Genomic DNA, 21,712 nt, shown 5'->3' on the forward strand with positions numbered 1-21,712 from the left:
TTCAAGTTTGTTTTGTCTCAGTGCTTTCTAGTCCTTTCTCTATTCCACCACTAAAAGGGAAATTAATTGAATGTTTAAAAAACCTTAAGATCTCGCATTGCCTTTTTGTCTAGATTGAAAATCCACAGTGTTTTTCTGTAATGGGGTTTGGGTAAAATTAAATGATGATCTTTTCCCAATTCTCAAAGAGAAGGATTTTATTTTATTTATTTATTTATATTTAAATCTTTTCCCCAGGTCCCTTAAAAATTTTATTACTTGCTACCACTTTTATCATCATCTATCATAGAGTGGTATTTGAATTAACTTAAACTTTCAGAATTAGTAAGTTTACAAATGTCAACATTTTCTTTCTTTTTTTTTTTTAAGATTTTATTTATTTATTTGACAGAGAGACACAGCGAGAGAGGGAACACAAGCAGGGGGCAGTGGGAGAGGGAGAAGCAGGCTTCCCGCTGAGCAGGGAGACCGATGCGGGGCTCGATCCAAGGACCCCGGGATCATGACCTGAGCCGAAGGCAGATGCTTAACAACTGAGCCACCCAGGCGCCCCAAAATGTCAACATTTTCAAGGGGTTTGACAAGCCTTTCACACCTGGACTCAACCCAGTGTGTCCCCTTTCCTCACTGCCACGGCTCACTTTTGACTCCTAACATGAACTACAACACACTGGGCAAGACATTCAAAGTGGTTTTAAGAATCTTCTTACCTTTCTGGTTTATGAGGATTAAATGAAGCAGTGCACATCAAATGCTTAGTTCAGGGCCTGGCACATAGTAAATACTCAAGAAATACCGGCTGCTGCTTTGTTGTTGTGTTGATCTTATTCCTCAGCCTGAATCTCTGTGTACCCAAATGTGCAGGGTCTCTGGTGTCTTTATACATACTACTCCCAGATGCTGGAATGCCTTCGTCTTTCCTCGTCCTACTTCCTGTGCCTACTCCTCTTACTTTTTGAATTTAACTCTTCTAAGAAATTTTTCCTAGTGTGTACAGTTAACCCTTGAACAACAACATGGGTTTGAACTGCATGGGTCCACTTATATGTGGATTTTTTTCCATAAATGCAGTACAGTACTGTAAGTGGATTTTCCTTATGATTTTAATAACATTTTCTTTTCTCTAGCTTACTGTATTATAAGAATCCTGTGTATAATACGTATACAAAGTATGTGTTAATCTACTGTGGTATTGGTAAGGCTTCTAGTCCACAGTAGGCTATTAGTAGTTAAGTTTGGGAGGAGTCAAAAATTGTATGCAGATTTCTGACTGTGCAGGGTGCTCGCTCCCCCAACCTCCACATCGTTCAAGAATTAACTGTAGTTCTTTATCACCCTTCCCCTCCTTGACACAAATATTCCCTTAGTGGTGCTTTTTGTTCATACCTCTGAGTCGTGTATTTTATTACAATTTGTTTTCCAAACTCTTGTCTTCACTGGACTTTTAAGCTCCTTGTCAGCAGTAGGGAATCATTCTCAAGCTATTGGATCTCAGTGTTACCTGCCCTGCCTTGCAGCTAACAGGTTTTCAGTCAGTAGCCACACTGGCTGCCATCTAGATTATTTCATTAATCCCCACAACCACTCTGTGTTAGGGCTGCATTATTATCTGACTGGGTGAGGTGAAATGATTTGCCCCAAGCCACTTTCTAAGTGCTACAAGTCTAGAACTCCCCACATTTAATAATGTACTGTTATTGCATAGCTGTCCTCTTATACATTTGTCTTTTATTTACAATATAAATAAAATAGCATTTAACACATTAAAAGTGCTTTTTGATTGTTTTTGCTTTAATTTCATAATGCATAAAACATCTCAAGAATTGGGACTGCAGATTCAGAATTGTTTGATCTGTGTAGGCTTTATATACTCTCGTATTGCTTAGCAAAATAATCGAGAGAATAAATATTTCAGACAGTGGACTTTTTATGCAGTTTATGCATAATAGGCAGTTGAAGTAGTTTGTACTTGAATTAACACTATTTTTTTCCAAAATTTAATTTAGTTTTACACCAATTTGAATTAACCTTTATTAAATTTTATTATGTCTTCGGTAACATCCTTCAGGGTAATTGTGTGTTTGTGTATAAATGATAGCCTTTTCATAGTCTTTATGTAAGGCTGTTATTTTAAGAACATGTAATAATAATACATGTAATAAGTTTGGGTGACTAGTGATTTGTTATGGCTTTGTATTCATTGGAAAATACTGATTGTAGTAGCTGGGGGAATGGCGCTGGTGGTGGTGGGGAATTAGGTTATTAAATATAAAAATGTTGCACGTCATTAATTTTACAGACAGTTGAAAGCAAACAATGTATATAATGATTCTAGTTATTCTGTAGAAGTTGTAATTGTGATTTAATTCAGTTACATCATAAATTCCATCAATGACGGACAGTTTCTTCTTCCCTTTTTTTTTTTTTTTTTTTGGCAGTTTCTTCTTTTAAAGAATAAAATACAGAGTTGAAGATGAACAATATTTATTCCCCCATCGTATAATATTCTTTAAATTTAGTTATTGGATTTGTTTTGCTTTTTTGTTTTCATTTTTATATTTGCTTATTTAAAAATATACTTAATCATTCTTTTCATCACAGAGCATAGTAATATTCTAAATCTCACTCCTCTAATAGTAATACTTATATTTTATTTTAGGGAAGCTATGCGAAATTACTTAAAAGAGCGAGGGGATCAAACAGTACTTATTCTTCATGCAAAAGTTGCACAGAAGTCATATGGAAATGAAAAAAGGTAAGGTTATTGTTTTTCTGATGGGTAGTTAATTGTAGCTATCATGAATTTGCAAGTGATTTATTAATATACAGGTTAGAGGGTGGTTTCTTTTATTGGGTTGCTTTGCAAGTACCAAATGAAAAATAGGGGATTTGTCTCTATTGAAGGGGAGAAACAAAGTGAACTGTGGCATATTTAGTAAAGATCATCTGGCTAGGTCTCTGAAGTTATGAAATGAAGTAATCCATAATTTGCCGGGTTGGGGGGCGGCCTACATGATATTCCCTAAGTATTTCTGTGGTGCATTAGCTCATTCAAAAAATAGCTCTCCTTTTGGTGGAAAATGTAGTTTTATAAACGTGACCCTCCCCCCCAAAGTACTTTTGAAAAGGAGAAGGCTAAATAAACACCTGAATTGAGTGATTATAAAGCTCTCCACCTTGACCCCATGCCTATTCAGGTTAAGAAAAATAGCAACACTGAGTTGGTACTCTGTACTCAGAATGTAGACACTATAGAAATAACCTAGAAGTCATATTCGCAGAATTAAACTCTAACAAAGTGATCTTCATATTTAGTGTTTGCTGCAGTATCTTATGAATTTCAGCATTTGGGACTTTTGCTGTTTGTTTTTTTCATTTGGTTGCTGGATTTTCTTGTCTTTGGGACTTCTTTGAGACTGTGTTAAGCATTTCGTGGACAAAGGCTGCTTGTGGGGGAAGATGAAAGATTTTTTGGATTGGCCAGAAAAGCCCAAACTGAAGTGAGAGAAGGAATGAAAATTCAGGTTTGGATATTGGGTTGAAAGGGATGACTGGTATTTTAGAGTTTGTGAGATAAAGGAAAACTTAGCATAATGCATAAGAGGAGCGAGATGTAACTATGTGACTAATGTCTATGCTGGAAGAAAGTTAAGAGGTCTCTTTCTTAAAGCCCTCTCAATCCAAGCTGAGGTGATGGTGAAGCTGTGTAATTAATAACTTTATCCTCAAATAGGATGAGCAAATTCAAGCAATATTTAGGACTCATACTGCCAAAGTGTTCTTTCTTACCGTTATTGAAGCTTACTAAACTTCTGATTATTTTATCTTAATTTACTAATAAAACTTAGCCATCTGATTTAGAATTAAATATGGGAAGAAGTTAGTATCTACAGTTTGGGGCATAGAGTCAAGTCAAGATAGTGGCTCCTTTTTTTTTATGAAGTCAATACTGGATATTCATTTATATATATATATATAAAATGAAATTGAATGTGTGTGCAGAGCAGATTGTTGTAGAAACAGAGCAAGTAAACACCCTTAATATTTGATGAGTTAGTAGGCCAGCCGTGCACCTCATAATAAACCTGAAGAAGAAACACTTGCCCTTTATTCAGCTCCAATCGTGGACCAGACTGGAAATGCCTTACAGATATTTTAAAATTTTAATCCTCAGAATAATCTTGTAAAATCAGTATGTTACAATCCTCATTTTCTTAGTGAGGAAACTAAAGATCAGAAACTTTAAATATGCCCACGTTCATCTTAGTTTAGGAATCGATGGAGCCAGGATTAGAACCCCTGGGACTATAACTCCAAATTTCATATTCTTTTTATTGCCCTAATTTTCATAGCTTTCCATTTTGTGTCTGAGTGCTGGTCATGTACAATAAGGCTTGAAGATGAAGGAGGTAAAGATGCCTAAAGAACACAAAGTTTGCCTCAGATCGTTCCTTTACCATCAGTTCCATGAGCCTGGGCTGCATCTGATGGAAATAGGAATAGATGTGCGTTTATTGCAGCGAGGCTGTTCTTTCTCTGGATTTTTGAAGGTGCATTTTGGTATAGCTGGATTCATTCATTATTCATTTTTTCTTTATTTGGGTTCGGAAATTAGGTGCCAGGTACTATACAAAAGAATCTTGACTGGGAATTTTGGAAGTCATTGTGTCATTTAATACTGACTAACTGAGGCCCTGCAGGGAAAGCAGAAAGGAACTTAAAGAGTTATGCCTAAGTCTAAATAAGGTTCCTCTTGTTAGTTACTGTTGAAAATGAGTACAAAGCTGTAGTGGCTTCTCGAGTAGGTGATTTAAAGGTTATCCTTTGTTGTGATTGCCTTCATTTTCACTTCCTCTCTATTTGGGTCTGGCCTGGCCTGTCTAAAACAGCAGATAAAGGAGAGCTTGAAGAATCTAAGCTTCCAGCTTCCAAAGACTGAAGAAATAATGATGGAAAGGCCAGAGTAACTACTTTCCTGTATTTTTTATATGTTTGTATTATTAAATTTTCAGAGTAGACGTGTATTTGTTTTACATACGAAGGTGGAAACCTGTTAAAATTACTTGATTTTTAAAAAGGATCAGTAGTAAGGGACTGCTCGGGAGGTCCAGCGTTCTGGACGAAGCCTGGCCAATTACTCACGGGTGGCGCACGTGGTGGAAAGAAAGATTCAGGCCTTTCTGAAAAGCCGCTAAGGCATTAGGCACAAGGTAACCTGGGGACATGACTGCAGTCTTCTTGGCATATAAAATAAGTCCAGAGAATGATGCTAGAAATGCTAGGTCAGGAAAATTTGTCCTAAAATTTTAAATTGTCCTTGGTATTAACTTTGGTGCCTAATAACAAATATTTATCTTTTTGGACATCTGTTATCCCACTGATGTTAGTGATTAGTTTTACTTTTTCATTAAAGAAGGTTATTCTAGGTTAAAAAAATAGACTTTTAAAAAGATTATTTTGTCTAGAGGAAAATTTTCAATAAAGACGGGGAAACTACAGTTGACGTATTAGTATTGCTTCAACTTTGTGTCAACGGAAGTCATTAAGCAGTAGTGAAGGTGGTAGAGATACTGTTGAGGCGACAGTAAAGCCGTGTAGACAACGAGGTGATGCTCCTGAAGTCATACTGAGAATGTGTGTTAATTGAGGTAACTGTGGTGTGCAAAAAAGTTTCTATTTTGGTGCTTTTGGATTGAATAATCATCAAAGGATAATGATTCTGCAAAGGTCAGATAATGTAAATGATGTTTGGATTTTGTCTAACCTAACCTATTTTGTGTATTAGGCCGAATAAAAAGGCTTCTTTGAATCTGTAAGGTATTTTCCAGAACTCATCTTAGGGTTTGAGGAAAAAGTTGTTGAATCATTCTCTGAAAATAATTTAAGACGGACTTTTTAAACTAGGAAATGAATAACATTGTAAATGTGTGCATATTGCCACCAAGTGGCAGGAAGAAAACATTGTTTGTCACAGTTGCTAGATAAGAGCTGTAGGAAATATTAGAAAATCAAGGCACATTGTTTTGTAGCATATTCTTTCAGAGCAGCTGCTAAACTCTGCGAGCTGACCACTTGTTGGTCAAACTTTTCACTGTTTGGTACGTATTCACCAGTTGCCCACATTCAAAAAATCATGGATTGCACATGGCATTATAAGGCGTGTTATAATTTTTCTTCTGTTAATTAGGTGGCCTTTTTTTTTTTTATCCTCACTCCCTTTAATTTCCTTTCTTTTGTCTGTGTTCTTTTGTTGTATGTTTATCTTCTATTTGCTGAGGTTACTACTGAAGTCTGTGGAAATGCAAGCCTGACTCATTAGCTATTTCCAAGAGGATGGCAATATTGGGGTGTTAAAATATGATTTCATCAATGCATTATATAGAAATAGTCTGTTTAGATTGTATTAGATTCGCTGTTTTCTTATATCATGACTTTTGAATTGTAGAGTTGATTAAAAAACAAGGCTAGTTCAGAGGCATTTGCAAAGAGTCTTCTTCGTTTTTTCTTATTTATTGCATGATTGGAAAGCACTTTCAATATAGAATCTTGGTCTGAGTTTTAAGTGATAAAGAATAGCTTGCCAGCCTAATTTTATACCTTGCTTATGCCATTTTATCACAGTACTCTTGAGAAAACCAGCACTACCCAGTCTTGTACAGCTTTAGCCCTTTTTATATTTTTCAGATGTGAAATAAAAGTATCTTTTATGATAACTTGCTGAGATTTGACTCCCACTTCTGGTACATTCTACTAAAGCACCGCTCTTTGAATTTTATAGCTGGTATACCAGTTTACTAAGGAATCTTAATATCAGTGTCCAGTAGAAAACACTAATAGGAGACAAGTTTCCTAAATTGATGCCTTCTCAACCTCCCAGTGGTGTGCCAGCTAGGTATTTGAGGCTGTGCCATGGTAAGCATTAGGTGGCTCCCAGGGTTAGAGGCCAGAAAGATCCCTGGTGTAGACTTGAATTGATCCAAATCCAGAACTAGGCTGGCTGATCCAGGCATCCCTCCAAACTTGGAGTGACCTGGAGCTGGCCCACTACCTCACCTGTGACCTCTGTGTCCATGGCCACAGTGAGAGTATGCAGGCATGAAAGCTGCTCTGCTCCCTTTTTATTGGTTTAGATAAATATGGGAAGACTCCAGAGGCTTCCCTCCTTACTCACCTTGACTCCCCAGGGCCTACTCGGTCTACTTCCCCATTATCTAGGCTTCATCTTCTATTCTCAACTCCAGCCACACTGGTCTGTGTTTGTTTAGACAGAGTCCACTTTAGTCCTTCCTACTTTAGAGCCTTTCCACTTGCTCTTCCCTCAGCTGAAATGCTCCTACCCCAGCTACCCATGGCTTCAGGCTGTGACTCAGGGTCACCTTTTTAAGGAAGCTTTGCCTGGCCGCCCAGGTCGTCTACATTTTAAGTACCCTTTATCTGCTTTATTTTTTCCCTTAGTATTTATCATCAGCTAACAGAATATAGAAGCCATTTTACTCATTTATGTTTTTGGGTTTTTTTTAGTTCTCCTATTAAGAGTGTGAATTCCATCAAGACAGGAATTTTTGTCTTTTTTTTTCCTACTATATTCACAGTGTCTGGTACACTAGGGGTACAGGCTAGGGGTATAATAATTTTTTTTTTTTATATATAATTTTTTTTTTTTTAAGATTTTATTTATTTATTTATTTGAGAGAGAGAGCGAGAAACAGCATGAGAGGGGATAGGGTCAGAGGGAGAAGCAGGCTCCCGCTGAGCCGGGAGCCCGATGCGGGACTCGATCCCAGGACCCCGGGATCATGACCTGAGCCAAAGGCAGTTGCTTAACCAACTGAGCCACCCAGGCACCCAGGGGTATAATAATTTGATGAATTAATTAATATTACATAAACCCAGCTCACTTCTTATAAATGAATATAAATTGCTCCTAAAGTAGTCTTTAGAGTTGAGCAAAAAGTAGATGTTATATAATTTTGATTCAATTCAGTCAATATTGTAGTAGGTGCTAAGGCGGGGAGCAAACAAGAAGTAGATACTAACTACCTTTAGGAAGGGCTGAGGCCAAATCCAGCCTGGTGTTGTTCATGTGTTACATACGCACAAGTAGGCACGTGTACACATTTTTTTGTTGTTGTCGTTTTCTTAAGCCTGTGTGCTGTTGGCCTACAAAGTGTTAAAAAGCATGAATTAGTCGCTAAATTTTAAAATTAGGAATTTCATCTAAAATTTAATTTCAAGCCTTTGTTGAACAATTGGAGGATGTGCCCAACACCAGGCCCACATGCAGGTAGTTCAGCAAAGTGATTGAGAGGGTGTGTACTCACAGGCTTGCTATTCTCTGTTGTGCCTTGTTATCATTAGAGTGACACATCAGTGGCTGATTGTCATTGCGTTTAAGTTCTTTTTCTTACAGTAGGCTTAAAAGAATTAAGAAAAATTTTCCTTTACTCATAACTGTACAAAAAGTGGGAATTACCGTGAGGGCTGTGTGTTTCAAGAAAGAAAGGAGAGAACCTATTTCTTTGAGTAATTAAAGGATATTCCGACTTATTTATTGTTCACCTGGCTCACCCACTAAATTACTTACCTGGCTACTATTTGAGTTTACTTAGCTACTATTTGAGAGGGTATTTGGGTTTTCAGGCCCGTTGATGAGACATGGTGTAAATGTTTTAAAGTATGCATAAACCAGTGTGTATAATTGAGCAAAAGCAAATTATGCCCTCCATAAGGACTAGATTGATGGTGTGAACTGTAAAATAAGGGGCTTGAGCTAGGTTTTGAAATAGTAGATATTTCTTTTTTTTTTTTAAGATTTTATTTATTTATTTAACAGAGAGAGGGAAAGCACAAGTAGGCAGAGCAGCAGACAGAGAGAGGGAGAAGCAGGCTCCCCACTGAACAGGGAGCCCGACGCAGGGCTCGATCCCAGGATATTGGGATCATGACCTGAGCCGAAGGCAGACGCCCAACTGACTAAGCGCCCCGAAATAGATATTTCATAATTGCTAGAGAGGAGATAGCAGTTGACTCTTGCATGACATTGGTTCCATCTGCAGGCTCTTCTTACGTGCAGATTTTTTTCAGTTAATACAGTATAGTATTACAAATCTATTTTTTTATTTTCTTAGTAGTATTTTGTCTAGCTTTATTTTAAGAATACAGTATATAATACATACAACATACAAATATGTGTTGACTGTTTACGTTAATGGTAAGGCTTCCTGGTCAACAGTAGGCTATTAATTTTGGGGGAGTCAAAAATTAGACATGGATTTCTTGACTCCATATGGAGTTGGCACCCCTAACCCCCATAATGTTCAAGGGTCGACTGTATAAGGAAGTTATTCTAGATGGGAAGAATTTTTGAAGGCAGGTTTTTGGCAGCTAGCAAAACAAATCCGTTGGTAATCTGTGAGGTGAAAGGGTACAATGCATTGTTCTTTCAGTCATCCACTTGCACCAGGTGTTCAGGGTGTAATATATAACACATAGGAATCCAGTTGTCCATTTTGCTTGTAATTCTTCTACTTTTATTAATATTTTGAAAGTTTCTACTTTGGATATTGTTCTAAATCTTTTTTCCAGGTTAATTACCAAATAAAGTACAATAGCCATAACAATGTCATCAATTGGGGCACCTGGGTGGCTCAGTCATTAAGCGTCTGCCTTCGGCTTGGGTCATGATCCCAGGGTCCTAGGATCGAGCCCCGCATCAGGCTCCCTGCTCCGCGGGAAGCCTGCTTCTCCCTCTCCCACTCCCCCTGCTTGTGTTCCCTTTCTCGCTGTGTCTCTCTCTGTCAAATAAATAAATAAAATCTTCAAAAAAAAAAAAAAAACAACGTCATCAAAGAATAATATGTCATTTTAAGTAGATCTTAATAATTGTAGATTCTGCTTTGGTGTATCATCTTCTGTAACCTTTTAGACATTGTTAGATTTGCTGAATTCCAATAGTTTAGAATTCTGGGCTCCATGAAAATTTAATACTCTCTGCTCTAAAAAGTATCTGATGTAATTGAATGCGTAATTCTAGGATAGACGAACCTGCCCTGAACAAGTGTAGTCTTTGTGAAAGCCTTGATTTCCGTGCTCTGTACATGACTATTTGCATTACAGAAGGCTTCACCAAAATGTTTCTTTAGGAGATTACTTAATGCATTTCAGTATAATTTTGTATTCATATGTTCGAAGAAAAGAAATGCTTTCTTGAGTCTAATTGCATTGTTTTTGTATTTTTGTGGTGTGTATATTGTTTCAGGTTTTTTTGCCCTCCTCCTTGTGTGTATCTTATGGGCAGTGGATGGAAGAAAAAAAAAGAACAAATGGAACGAGATGGTTGTTCTGAACAAGAGTCTCAACCATGTGCATTTATTGGAATAGGAAATAGTGACCAAGAAATGCAGCAGCTGAACTTGGAAGGAAAGGTAAATTAAAACTGTTGGTTCTCTTAAAGAGCACCATGGTACCAGCGTATTTGTTTTTGTGCTGATGCTTTTTTTTTCTTTTATCTCTTTTGGTAGCAATTTTCTGAACACCACCCCCCCCCCCAGACACACCCAGCCCTACCCACGAGAGATAAACTGGTCAAATAGCTGTGGTCTAGTCATGAGCTGTGGACATCTAAAGGTGGCACATAGTAAGCTTCCTCAGATTGGGAGCAGTTTGAGCAGGCTATGATCAGGAAGCCAATAATAAATTTAGGAGGCTAATCTGTCATGTGACTGACAGGGGGGACATGATACTCAATAAACAGTGAAAATACATAGTTCAGTAATATTTTACTCTCTCTTAATCTTAGTCTTATACTAGAAGCAAAGTGATAGAGATAAATTCTTAGAAGTATTTACCTGGGTTATAAAGATCGTAAATGTTTTACTTAGCTTCTGTGTGAAGCAAAACTGCAATAGACAAGAACAGCCACAATCAGCTTTACTCAAGACTTTTAGGAATTTTCTTTGATTAATTTGTTAGGGAATGGAATTTATATATTAGTTTTACTAATTGTATTTTATGAAATTAGAACGTAATCATTTCAGTCTATACCTTTAGTATTCAAAAATAGTTCTTATTGACTTAGCATTTAACTATTATTTTGTTTTCCCTTGATATTAAAATTTGAAAAATGTTTAGTTCTCAACGATCACGTGAATGTCTTAAAATAGTACATAAAAAGATATTTCCTCATTCAGTAAATCCTTACTGAGTATCTTAGTGTTTGCTATGTTGCAGTTGGCAGTAGGGATGGGGGCTGGCAGGTAACATTGAAGGTGATGAGCTAGGAGGTTTGTACACTCCAGTTCAATCTTAGTCATTTACAGATAATACACAGAATCTGCACCAAGAAGCCTTAATAACAGCCTTCTTCAGATATTTTTATGACATTTGTTTTTTTTGGTTTGTTTTTTTTTTTAAAGATTTTATTTATTTATTTGAGAGAGAGAGAACGAGAGACAGAGAGCATGAGAGGGAGGAGGGTCAGAGGGAGAAGCAGACTCCCTGCTGAGCAGGGAGCCTGATGTGGGACTCGATCCCGGGACTCCAGGACCATGACCTGAGCCAAAGGCAGTCGCTTAACCAACTGAGCCACCCAGGCGCCCTTTTTATGACATTTGTATCTTTATAATTTTTATCAGTAAGGCTTGTCAGCTATGTATTTTTTAATTAGATTTTCAGTAAAACTTATCACAATAAAGGTGGTTTCATTTTAAAAGAAAATAGAGCAGTAAGAAATATTTCTAAATTATGACCCTTGAGCCAAAGTAAAGGATATTTTTAAGTGGTAGGCTGATCTGATAGGCCTTAGCTCTGTCTCACCTGTTTTCCTGTCCTGTAGAAAGTCTCAGAGTACGTCTCCAAGCTGTACATTTAGACACTTGGTACTATGAATTGACTACTTAGGTAGGTAGTGAGAAGCCAGGGATTGTAGCTACCAGCGTATTTAACTGTTAACTGAATTTCATTGCCTGCTTTAACCAATTCCAGCTTCCAGCATTTTAAGGGAATTAATACCAAGCAAACAGCATCCCCACTTGCTTTTCCCAGCATCATGGCTTAGTATATCTTTCTTCAACTTATACCATTATGTACTTTCCCCAAGCCCTAAAAATTCACACAAGACAAAAAGAATACCTGAAAGCTTGAGCATTAACTAGTATTTAAAGCATCTACTAATGGGGTAGTATAATGTCTATAAGCCAGATTTACTTGTTAATATTATTAGTTTTAATGAAAAATGCTATTGGAGAAGTCTTACTTTATATAAAGTAAGACTTGTTGAGAGTCAGCAGAAGGCATTCCAGGTGGAAGTAACATCATATGTGCTTGGAGCCTAAAGGTGTAAGAACATGGTAGGTGTGGGCCTACGTAGGCAAAGATGGCCTGAGCAGCGCGATGCTGAGCTTCAGAGAGGGGCCCTTTGCTCTTGCCTGTCTCACTTCACCTCAATTCATTTAAGGTAATACTCTTTTCTTTCAATAGTCTGCTCATTGAATGGTTCAGTTTAGTCATTATTCAAAAAGAAGGGATATTTGTTTTGCACTCTTGGGTATTTGTACTTAATACTCATTACAGTAAAGTTCTAGTATATGTAGCACTTCTTATGGTTATGACATTTGACTCTATGTTGATAATATTTTGGATCTGAGATTTCACCTAATGTTTTAAATTTGTTAAATATTCATTTCCTCAATTTTATATCTTACATAGTTGGAACTAGGTAAGCTGTACAACATGAATTAATCCCTACTTAGCCCACTTGTGTTTTTCTTATTTTCAAAAATTACATCCCCTACACCTCTCTTGCTAGCACTATTTGTATAATTCACATATTTCTACAGTACTTTTGCAGTATTATATCTGGTATTTCTCATTTCAGGGCACATGTTATTACTGTGGCCTGAAGATCTCGTCTTGAAAGAGTTGTTCTTAAGTTAAATTGTTTATTATTTATAGAAAGGTTTATTTTATGCCGTTTTCTATTCTAGAATTTTGTTTAGGTAATCTAGCCTTTTAGTATGATGAATGTAACTTTAAACTTTATTTACTTTATTTTCTTAATGCCGTAATACTTTTTCTGAGTAGTGACTTTTTACCTTTTTTTTTTTAATGGAATTTGAGTAGCTTGTGGTCGGTGGTCTTACAGTTTTTTTTTAAAAAAATAATGGTTCTAGTACAGTTATCCCAGGTATGATTATTTTTTGGGGGATTAAGACTCACTTCTGTAAAAAATAGGGATACATTTTCCTTTTTTTCAAAGGGATATATGTGTGTGTGCTTTTTCCAAACAAAATAAAACCCTTTGTGTGAAAGTCTTTTTCCCATGAGAATTTAATTGTCTTCATTTAAATACATGTTTCATTTTTGTTCCCTGTAACTGTCTACTTTAGTATGTTGATACCCATTTTCCTAGACTGTGTCTTTTATGGTACAGAACAATTCCATAGTTTAGGCTTAATCTGACCTTCAGTGCTTCTTATTGTATGGCAGACCGATAAGTCCTGCCACAGCATCTCTGAATGCTTGGAGATCCCTGAGTAGAAGGAGCTGCGTGAGTGTGAAGTACTGTTGTTTTTATTTTTCTTTTTACTACTGTTAACTTTATCTTAATTTTGTCTTCTGCAGAACAAAGCTTCTCAAAGCTTTACCACACTTCTGAATTTAGGAAAACTTAATTGAGTGTAAAATATTCACATGGCAACTACAGTTTCTTACATAACTTTGCTATTGAGAAATGAAATAAGCTGCGGCATTATTTTTGTTCTGCTACTAAAATTGCCCATGATTACAATTTAAAAAATTTAAAACCTAGACTACATTAGCTATTTCGTAAATGAGTGGCGTTTTTCCTGATTTTTAAAAGAAACGCACAACAGAGGTTGTCAAAGAAACTTGTTTAGCCTAATTTTAAGGTAGAGCATTGATCTTTTAAAAAATATTAACTCATTGATTTTAAATACCTAAGCTGTGTTTTGAGCATCATTTACCCAATCTGGAAAAAGAGATCAATAATTTAGTTCCTTGACTAATTCATAGGGATTAGGGGAATAGGAAAGAGTTTAGAATTGTCACATATATTTGAGATAGGAGCACTGAGAGTGTCTTTGCTGTTTTGCCAGTGCTATACCTCTGTAATTCTATCTTTTCAGTTACCAGAATTTATTTTCTGGTAAACTGGCATAATAACTTGCTGCATTTATTTTCTGTTACCTTTCAATCCAGTTCTTTTTTTGAGTAAACACTGCCCCCAATGAGGAGCTTGAACTCACGACCCTGAGATCAAGAGTTGCATGCTCCTCTGACTGAGCCAGCCATGCATCCCTCAGTCCAGTTCTTTTGATGATATAATATGAATTATCCCATTGGGCAAAGTCAGCCGTTTTTTTAATATCCCTTTCTGGCATAAAATATTTTATAATTATCCAGTTGGTCTAGCATAGTTTTCATCAGACTTACAGGTGGTTGCTCTAGTGTTCAGCTGTATGAAGAAAAACACTGTATGCACTGTTTTCAAAAGGACCACTGCTAAAATATTTTAATTTTGTTGAATTCTGATAGCCTTATTTATATGTTTTCTTTGCAGAAATACAGTCATGGACTATTTTAACTGTAAAATTCTATTCTTAATATTTACTGCTGTAGCATTGGTAATTCTGTGATGTAGGCATAAGGCTATATTAAACAAGAAAAAAACTGTGTTTTAAAGCAATCTTAGGGTAAAATGGATCACAACATTAGTATTTTATAGCCTTGATAAAGACGCCTGTACTTTGTCTTTCAGTAATTGTTACAGTTGGTTTTATCAGTTATTCATTGAATTCATTCATTGAAAACTTAGCCATGGCCATACTGAGCTGTAAGTACATAACCAACAAGGTTTTGGTGCTCTTGAAGCTTTCCTTTTCTTTCACAGAACTATTGCACAGCCAAAACATTGTACATATCTGATTCAGACAAGAGAAAGCACTTCATGTTGTCTGTAAAGATGTTCTACGGCAACAGCGATGACATCGGTGTGTTCCTCAGCAAGCGGATAAAAGTCATTTCCAAACCTTCCAAAAAGAAGCAGTCATTGAAAAATGCTGACTGTATGTATGCTTGAGTTTTCTTTTTTGCCACCAATTTCCATCGTAAATTAATAAGATACAGCTATTTTTTTAATTAAGAATCACTTTTTGATAGCAAGTTCACTTTTTTTTTTTTTTTAAGATTTTATTTATTTATTTGACAGAGAGAGACACAGCAAAAGAGGGAACACAAGCAGCGGGGGAGTGGGAGAGGGAGAAGCAGGCTTCCCGCCGAGCTGATGGGGGGCTCGATCCCAGGACCCTGGGACCATGACCTGAGCCGAAGGCAGACTCTTTAACAACTGAGCCACCCAGGTGCCCCAGCAAGTTCATTTTTACTAATGTTTTTGTGGCCCTCACTTGATCTGAAACTGTCACACTCGCTTATTATTGCCACTTTATGGGCTTCCTTTTTTTTTTTTTTTAATTGAAATGAACAAGACCTGGTCTAGGGAAATGGTTCCCAATCAGACTGGGTTCTTCACTGCTCTCCAGGCACATATGGAAAAATGGGAGTTTTTTTTCCTTTTGCTGTCAGTGACTGCAGGGAGTGATTGAAGGTGGCATTGGGTGTGTTGGGCCAGTGATGCTAGATGTTCTCGTTCACATTCCACGGAGAATTGATCCACAAAGAATGTCAAAAGCTCCTCTTTGAGAGACAGTATTCTCAAACGGGCTTTGGAAGGCCATCCTGCAAACCGAAACAAAATTTTTAACATGGTTGCTCTGGCAAAGACTCCTGTCTTATGAGCAGATTTTTAGACTACCAAAGATAAGTGCTGTCTGATTAAATTATGCATTTCAACCCCTACACCCCATTTTCTTTATTTTTAACTCTTTATGATGAAAACTTTCAAACTTACACTACTTTCTCCCTTTTACCATGGTGACCATGCACCTGGCCTCAACAGGTTTTGCCAGTTGGGTTTCATTATTTCCATGGCCTCTTCCTTCTTTTGACGGCTGGAATATTTTAATGGAAATCTCAGATATCCTGTTCTTTCAACCACCATTTCTGTAGTAGTGATTCTTAACAGATAGCTTTCTTTTTAAACATCGGTATACCTAAAAAAGTTGACAGTAGTTCTTTAATGTCATCTAAAAGCCAGTCCATGTGCAGATTTATTACAGTTGTGTTTTTGTGGGTTTTTTCCTTAGGGGTTGGCCTGTTCAAACTTGGATCCAAATAAGGTCCATACATTTTAATCTGTAATAGTGTATTCTCTCCCCCTCCAACCTTTTATTTCTTCCATGTCGTTTGTTGAAGAAACTGGGTCATTTTTCCTTTGGAATTTCCATATTCTGAATCTGGCTGATTACATGTGCCTCTGTTTCTCATATTTTCCATAAACTGGTGGTTAAACTTAAAGACTTACTTTAGAATTAGCTGGTCTTCTGTATGTTCGTTTCCTTCAAATCGAAGTCCTATGATATCTGATCATCCCATTTCTTGTCCTATTAAGATTGTTTATAGTAAGTTGAGCTGTTAGCCTAATCCATCCGTTACAGAGTTCCTCAGCAACATTAACCATTGATGATGGCTGCTTAAATCCAGTATTTTATGAAGGGCTTTTTCTAATGCTTTTAACTTAATTTGTTAGCAGTTTGTTTCAAATATAGTCTGCAGAGGAAAGGCAGGATAAATGCTTGTTTACTAATTTGCAGAATAACAATAGTATTCTTTGAAAGTGCCCAGTGAGGTTTTAGGAGTTTTGTTTAGTTTGATTGCTTTTGTTTTGTTTCATTTTGTTTTATTATGAACTTACTGGGTTTTTATGTATTGGTTGGTTTTAGTTCTCTCAGTCATTATTACTGTAATCATTTACTTTATATTATAGAAATTTTCAAACATAGAGACAGTTGCATAATTACATGAAACCTCTTGTGTTCATCATCTAACTTCAATAATGATCTTACCTGCAGGCCAGTCTATACCCATCTTCCACTGCTTTCCTCTGCCTCATTTTAGTTTGATGCAAATCCAAGACGTATCATCTGCAAATATGTATCTCTAAAGATAGGGGCTCTTGTTTTTTTTAATATAGTTACAATACCATGATCACGTACAAACAAATATGTTATGAAACAACTATAAAAAGAAATAATTTCTTCATCTTGGGGCACCTGGGTGGCTCAGTCGGTTAAGCGTCTGCCTTGGGCTCAGGTCATGATCCCAGGGTCCTGGGATCAAGCCCCAGGTCGGGCTGTCTGCTCAGCAGGAATCCTGCTTCTCCTCTCCCTCTCCCTCTGCCTGCTGCTCCACCTGCTTGTGCTCTCTCTCTTTCTGTCAAATAAATAAAATCTTTAAAATAAAAAAAGAAATAATTTCTTCATCTCATCAAATGTCTAGTCAGTTGATCAAATATAAAATTGTCTAAAATGTCATTTTTTAAGTATTTTGTTTGAATAATTCAAATTTAATCTCCACCAGATATAATTTATATAATTTTTATATAATTTATATATATATAATATATAATACATATTGTGTTGACACGTCCTTGAGTATTTTTTATCTGTGGATTCCCTCTTCATCTCTCTCTCTCTCTCTTTGTAATGTGTTTATTCAGGAAACTGAGTAATTTGGCTCTGAGAGCTTTCCACATACTGGATTTTGTTAATTTCATTTCCTTGGTGTAGTTTAATGTATTTTGTAAATCAGTAGTGTCAGAGAGAAACACACTAGAACTGGACACTAGTTAAAAGTGGTAAAGATGGATTTTGTTCACTATTATCACAGTAGGGAAAAGAGGCTTCAGTGTAGAACTGATCTCAATTCCAAATACATCAAGGACAAGTCAGGATTTATAATCAAGGAGCAGAGTGAGGGGCGGGTCAGTGGGTAGAAAATTACTAAGAGGAAACATTAAGGGTAGGGGGGTTCTAGAGGAGCCAGCTAAGAGGCTTTTTGCTAAAGCCTGGCCTGGGTGATCAGATGTACAGGGTGGGAGATGGGGAACTTGCGTTCTTGGAGTAACTGGCTAGGCAGGCCAATTACTGGGCCCAAGGAAGAGGCCTACTTGAAAACAGGGCTCAGAGGAACCTGTCTGTAAAGTTTGGTCAGGTTTAACTTAGAAGCTTGGTCAGATTTAAATTTGTTGTTCTTTGGGGTTTTTTGTTGTTGCTAGAGGACAAAGCTTACTTTGTAGTCATAGAGTATTCTTGCTAATGTCATGTATTCAGACTATTTCTAATTCAAATTACTGGATTTAATTTAACCTCTAACTTTTTCTATTGATCATAAGTTTCTTATTGGCAAAGAACATATTTCACTTCCAGAATATTTTCCTGCTTACATAGACGTGTTTTGTTTTGTTTTGTTTCCAAGAAATTTCACATACCACTATACTTCAGGGTATTTAGAAATAATCAGAATCTCTGAAATCACAAAGGCAGTTGACATCAACTTGGTAAACCTCCTCCTAGACCCCTCTCTGTGAATACATTCCATAGGATTGGATGTGAGCACATGGAGAGACACGTGTAATCACATAAATGCGTGTGTGTGCATGTACGTGTGTACACCTAAGGGAACCACAGTATGCGGAGGCTTCTCTCGTCTGCTTTTCCATTCAGTGGTCTTCTAGGGAGATATTTTCTTTATCAAGTGCATTTAGATACACATTATTTAAATAGGTAAATGATATAATTTATTTAATCAAGTTCCTACAGCTGGATATTTATTATTTAAAAAATAATTTCCCTTTAATGAACAGCACTGCATGAAACATACTGTGTAGCTCTGATTTAAAAATTATTTTTATGGACATACTTTATATCTTTAGTGTGACATTAATGAGAGTTACCTTGACTTTTTTTTTTTAAGGACATCAATTTGTTAGCACAATCTGTTAATTATTAAGTTATAATAAAGAATAATCATAACTTGCCAAGTACAGGTCCCTTCCCCCCAACCACGTAAATAGAAGCTGTTTTTTCTTTGCAGTATGCATTGCCTCAGGAACAAAGGTGGCTCTGTTTAACCGACTTCGATCCCAGACAGTTAGCACCAGATACTTGCATGTAGAAGGAGGTAATTTCCATGCCAGTTCTCAGCAGTGGGGAGCATTTTACATTCATCTCTGTGAGTACGAAAATGTGTATTTGATGTTTTTAGTGTGAAACTGTTAAATTCTTTGATAGTAAGATATACAGCTCTATTAAGTTTTGTTGTTTTCCTAAGTAGATTAATGAACTCTACAAGGTAATAATTCAGCCTCTTTTTTCCCTGCAACACAGTGGATGATGATGAATCAGAAGGAGAAGAATTCACAGTCCGCGACGGCTACATCCACTACGGACAGACCGTCAAACTTGTGTGCTCTGTTACTGGCATGGCGCTCCCCAGGCTGGTACGGCTCTGCTTCGGCTTTAGTTGTGTGTAGGAAAAATAAAAGACACAGCATGCAAATGTAAAAATACACTTCAATTTCATGCTTTTTAATTTAAGAAGATGTATCAGTAATCACTGCTATTCATTATTCACAGTTATATCCCACTTTATTGTGTTTTTATGAATGCATTCTTACTGACTTTCTGTTACACTAGTATCTCTAATTTTGGTGGAGTTTTCCTTTTTGGTTGTATATCTGAACATGTTCGATAGAGGGCACTAAATAATTACGTTATGATTTCCTTTCTTAACTAATACAGATACTCTGTCGTCATTTTCTGTGGTACCTGCTCTGTCCCACCACAGGACCAAGTTCTCAGAAGCATAGAAGTTCTTACTTCTTTAAAAATATAAGCTTAGTTTTTTTAGTTTACCCTCCTACAAGAAGATAGATTTATTGAAAATTAAATTGTCATTTCATACTCAAGAGAGGCATGGTGTTTAGGGCTTTTTGTTCACTAGGATGATTTTGAAACTGTAAAAACTGCATTTCTTAGCAAAATGAAAGCAAAAGCCCCTTATACTCCCTCCTTTATGTTCCCCTTCCTTTTCTGAAACAGAGTACAGTTCAGTTAAGATGGAGGGGATTTATGAGTAGCCCTGATTCAAGGTCAAGTTGGCAGACACGGTGTTGGGCTGTATGTCCAGTTTACCTCAGAAATAGGGTAAATACTGTACCAACAAGCTACAAAGCCAGCATGGAGGAGAGAACACCAGTTGGAGTAATCCCTGATATTTTATGAATGTAGAATTCACCGACACATACCTTAAGTTAAAGTGTTTGCACTACCTGTTATCAGATTTCTTTCCTCTTCTCAATAATTAGAAATGACCAGGGGCGCCTGGGTGGCTCAGTCGTTAAGCGGCTGCCTTCGGCTCAGGTTGGATCCTGGGATCCTGGGATCCAGCCCCATGTCGGGCTCCCTGCTCTGCAGGGAGCCTGCTTCTCCCTCTCTCACTCCCCCTGCTTGTGTTCCCTCTCTAGCTCTCTCTCTGTGTCAAATAAATAAATAAAATCTTTAAAAAAAAAAAAACTCTTTAAAAAAAAAAATACTTAGAAATGACCAAAGCAAGTTTTTGATGCCAAATACTAGTGAACATCTTTGGTTTCCTTATTGGTGAGCAGTGTCTGTGTCCAGAGAACTCTTGTGGGGAATAAAATTGAACCAAACATGGCTCATGTTCTCAATGTGCTTATTAGCTAGTGGAGAAACAGTGGAGTACACGAATAACGGTACTCTAGACAAACCATGACTCTCATGTGATGGGGAAGCAGGAGTCAGTGCTGTAGACCTAGAAGCTCTAGACTTACATCATTCAAAAATCAGTTATTTCTCTAAAGTCCAAACCTCATCAAATTTAAATGTAGCTCGAAGACTTTAGCATTGAATTGAAACATATTGCTTGAGTTTAGTCAGTCTCCCAGACTATGTTAGAAGTTATAATTGCTAAAAGTGTACTGTTTCCCTTTAAACTCAAAAATTGGCATGGTGTTAGTAGAATGGCAAAGATTCTGACTAATAACTGTAGAGCTAAAAAATGTAAACGTGAAAAAAGTTAACTTTAAAGATTGGGACTTTTATACAACTGTGGCTTAGTTAAAAATCTTTGAATATTGAGATGCAAAGTAGTAAAGCCAACAGTATTGCATGATATTAATAGTACAGTTCTAAGTACTTTCACATATATTGATTTAATCCTCATAAAACTGAGTAGTTACTATTAAGGATGTTCATTGTGGAGCAAAGTATTACAGTCCTACATACATACATGCATCCTGCAAATACTCCTGAACCTTCCATGTGCCAGCCACTGCCTAGACACTGGAGATACATTGGTGAGCAAGACAGGCTTTCTGTCCTCATGGAGCTTACATTTTGTTAGGGAGATGGACAAAAAATCAGCTAAAGAAATACCCATATTAATGTATTAAAGGTTAAAACAAATGAAAAGAAAATAAGTTAAAAAAGAATAAAGTGAGACTTGTGGGAGTGCTTCCAGGGGTCAGAGAAATCTTTGTAGTGGAGATATTTGAACAGAGACCACAAACTGTGAAGAGCATTTCAGACAGCATGAGTGCAAAAAGAACTTAAGATGGAAATGTGAGACAAATAGTAAGGACGCCATGGTAGCCCAAGCCAGGGGGAGGGCTGGAGGCAGGAATTGAGATATTATCTACATATAATAGGAGGCCACTGGAGGGTTTTAAACAGGGCATGATGGCTGGTTTATGTTTAGAAGGGTAATTGCGGCTGCT

At 36.9% G+C, this 21,712-nt stretch overlaps 1 protein-coding gene across 8 annotated transcripts in view; it reads left to right on the forward strand.

The window, feature by feature from the left end:
- The window catches only part of RBPJ (recombination signal binding protein for immunoglobulin kappa J region), a 220,561-nt gene that overhangs the window by 190,206 nt on the left and 8,643 nt on the right, over positions 1–21,712 (forward strand). For all 8 annotated transcript variants that reach the window (XM_078068470.1, XM_036099850.2, XM_036099851.2 and 5 more), the window contains 5 exons: positions 2,660–2,755; positions 10,259–10,424; positions 14,909–15,083; positions 19,009–19,146; positions 19,302–19,414. In XM_078068470.1, the coding sequence (XP_077924596.1) occupies positions 2,660–2,755; positions 10,259–10,424; positions 14,909–15,083; positions 19,009–19,146; positions 19,302–19,414 (688 nt within the window). The remainder of the gene's footprint in view (positions 1–2,659; positions 2,756–10,258; positions 10,425–14,908; positions 15,084–19,008; positions 19,147–19,301; positions 19,415–21,712) is intronic.

The sequence above is a fragment of the Halichoerus grypus genome, chromosome 3, assembly GCF_964656455.1.
Source record: "Halichoerus grypus chromosome 3, mHalGry1.hap1.1, whole genome shotgun sequence".
Lineage (NCBI taxonomy): Eukaryota > Metazoa > Chordata > Mammalia > Carnivora > Phocidae > Halichoerus > Halichoerus grypus.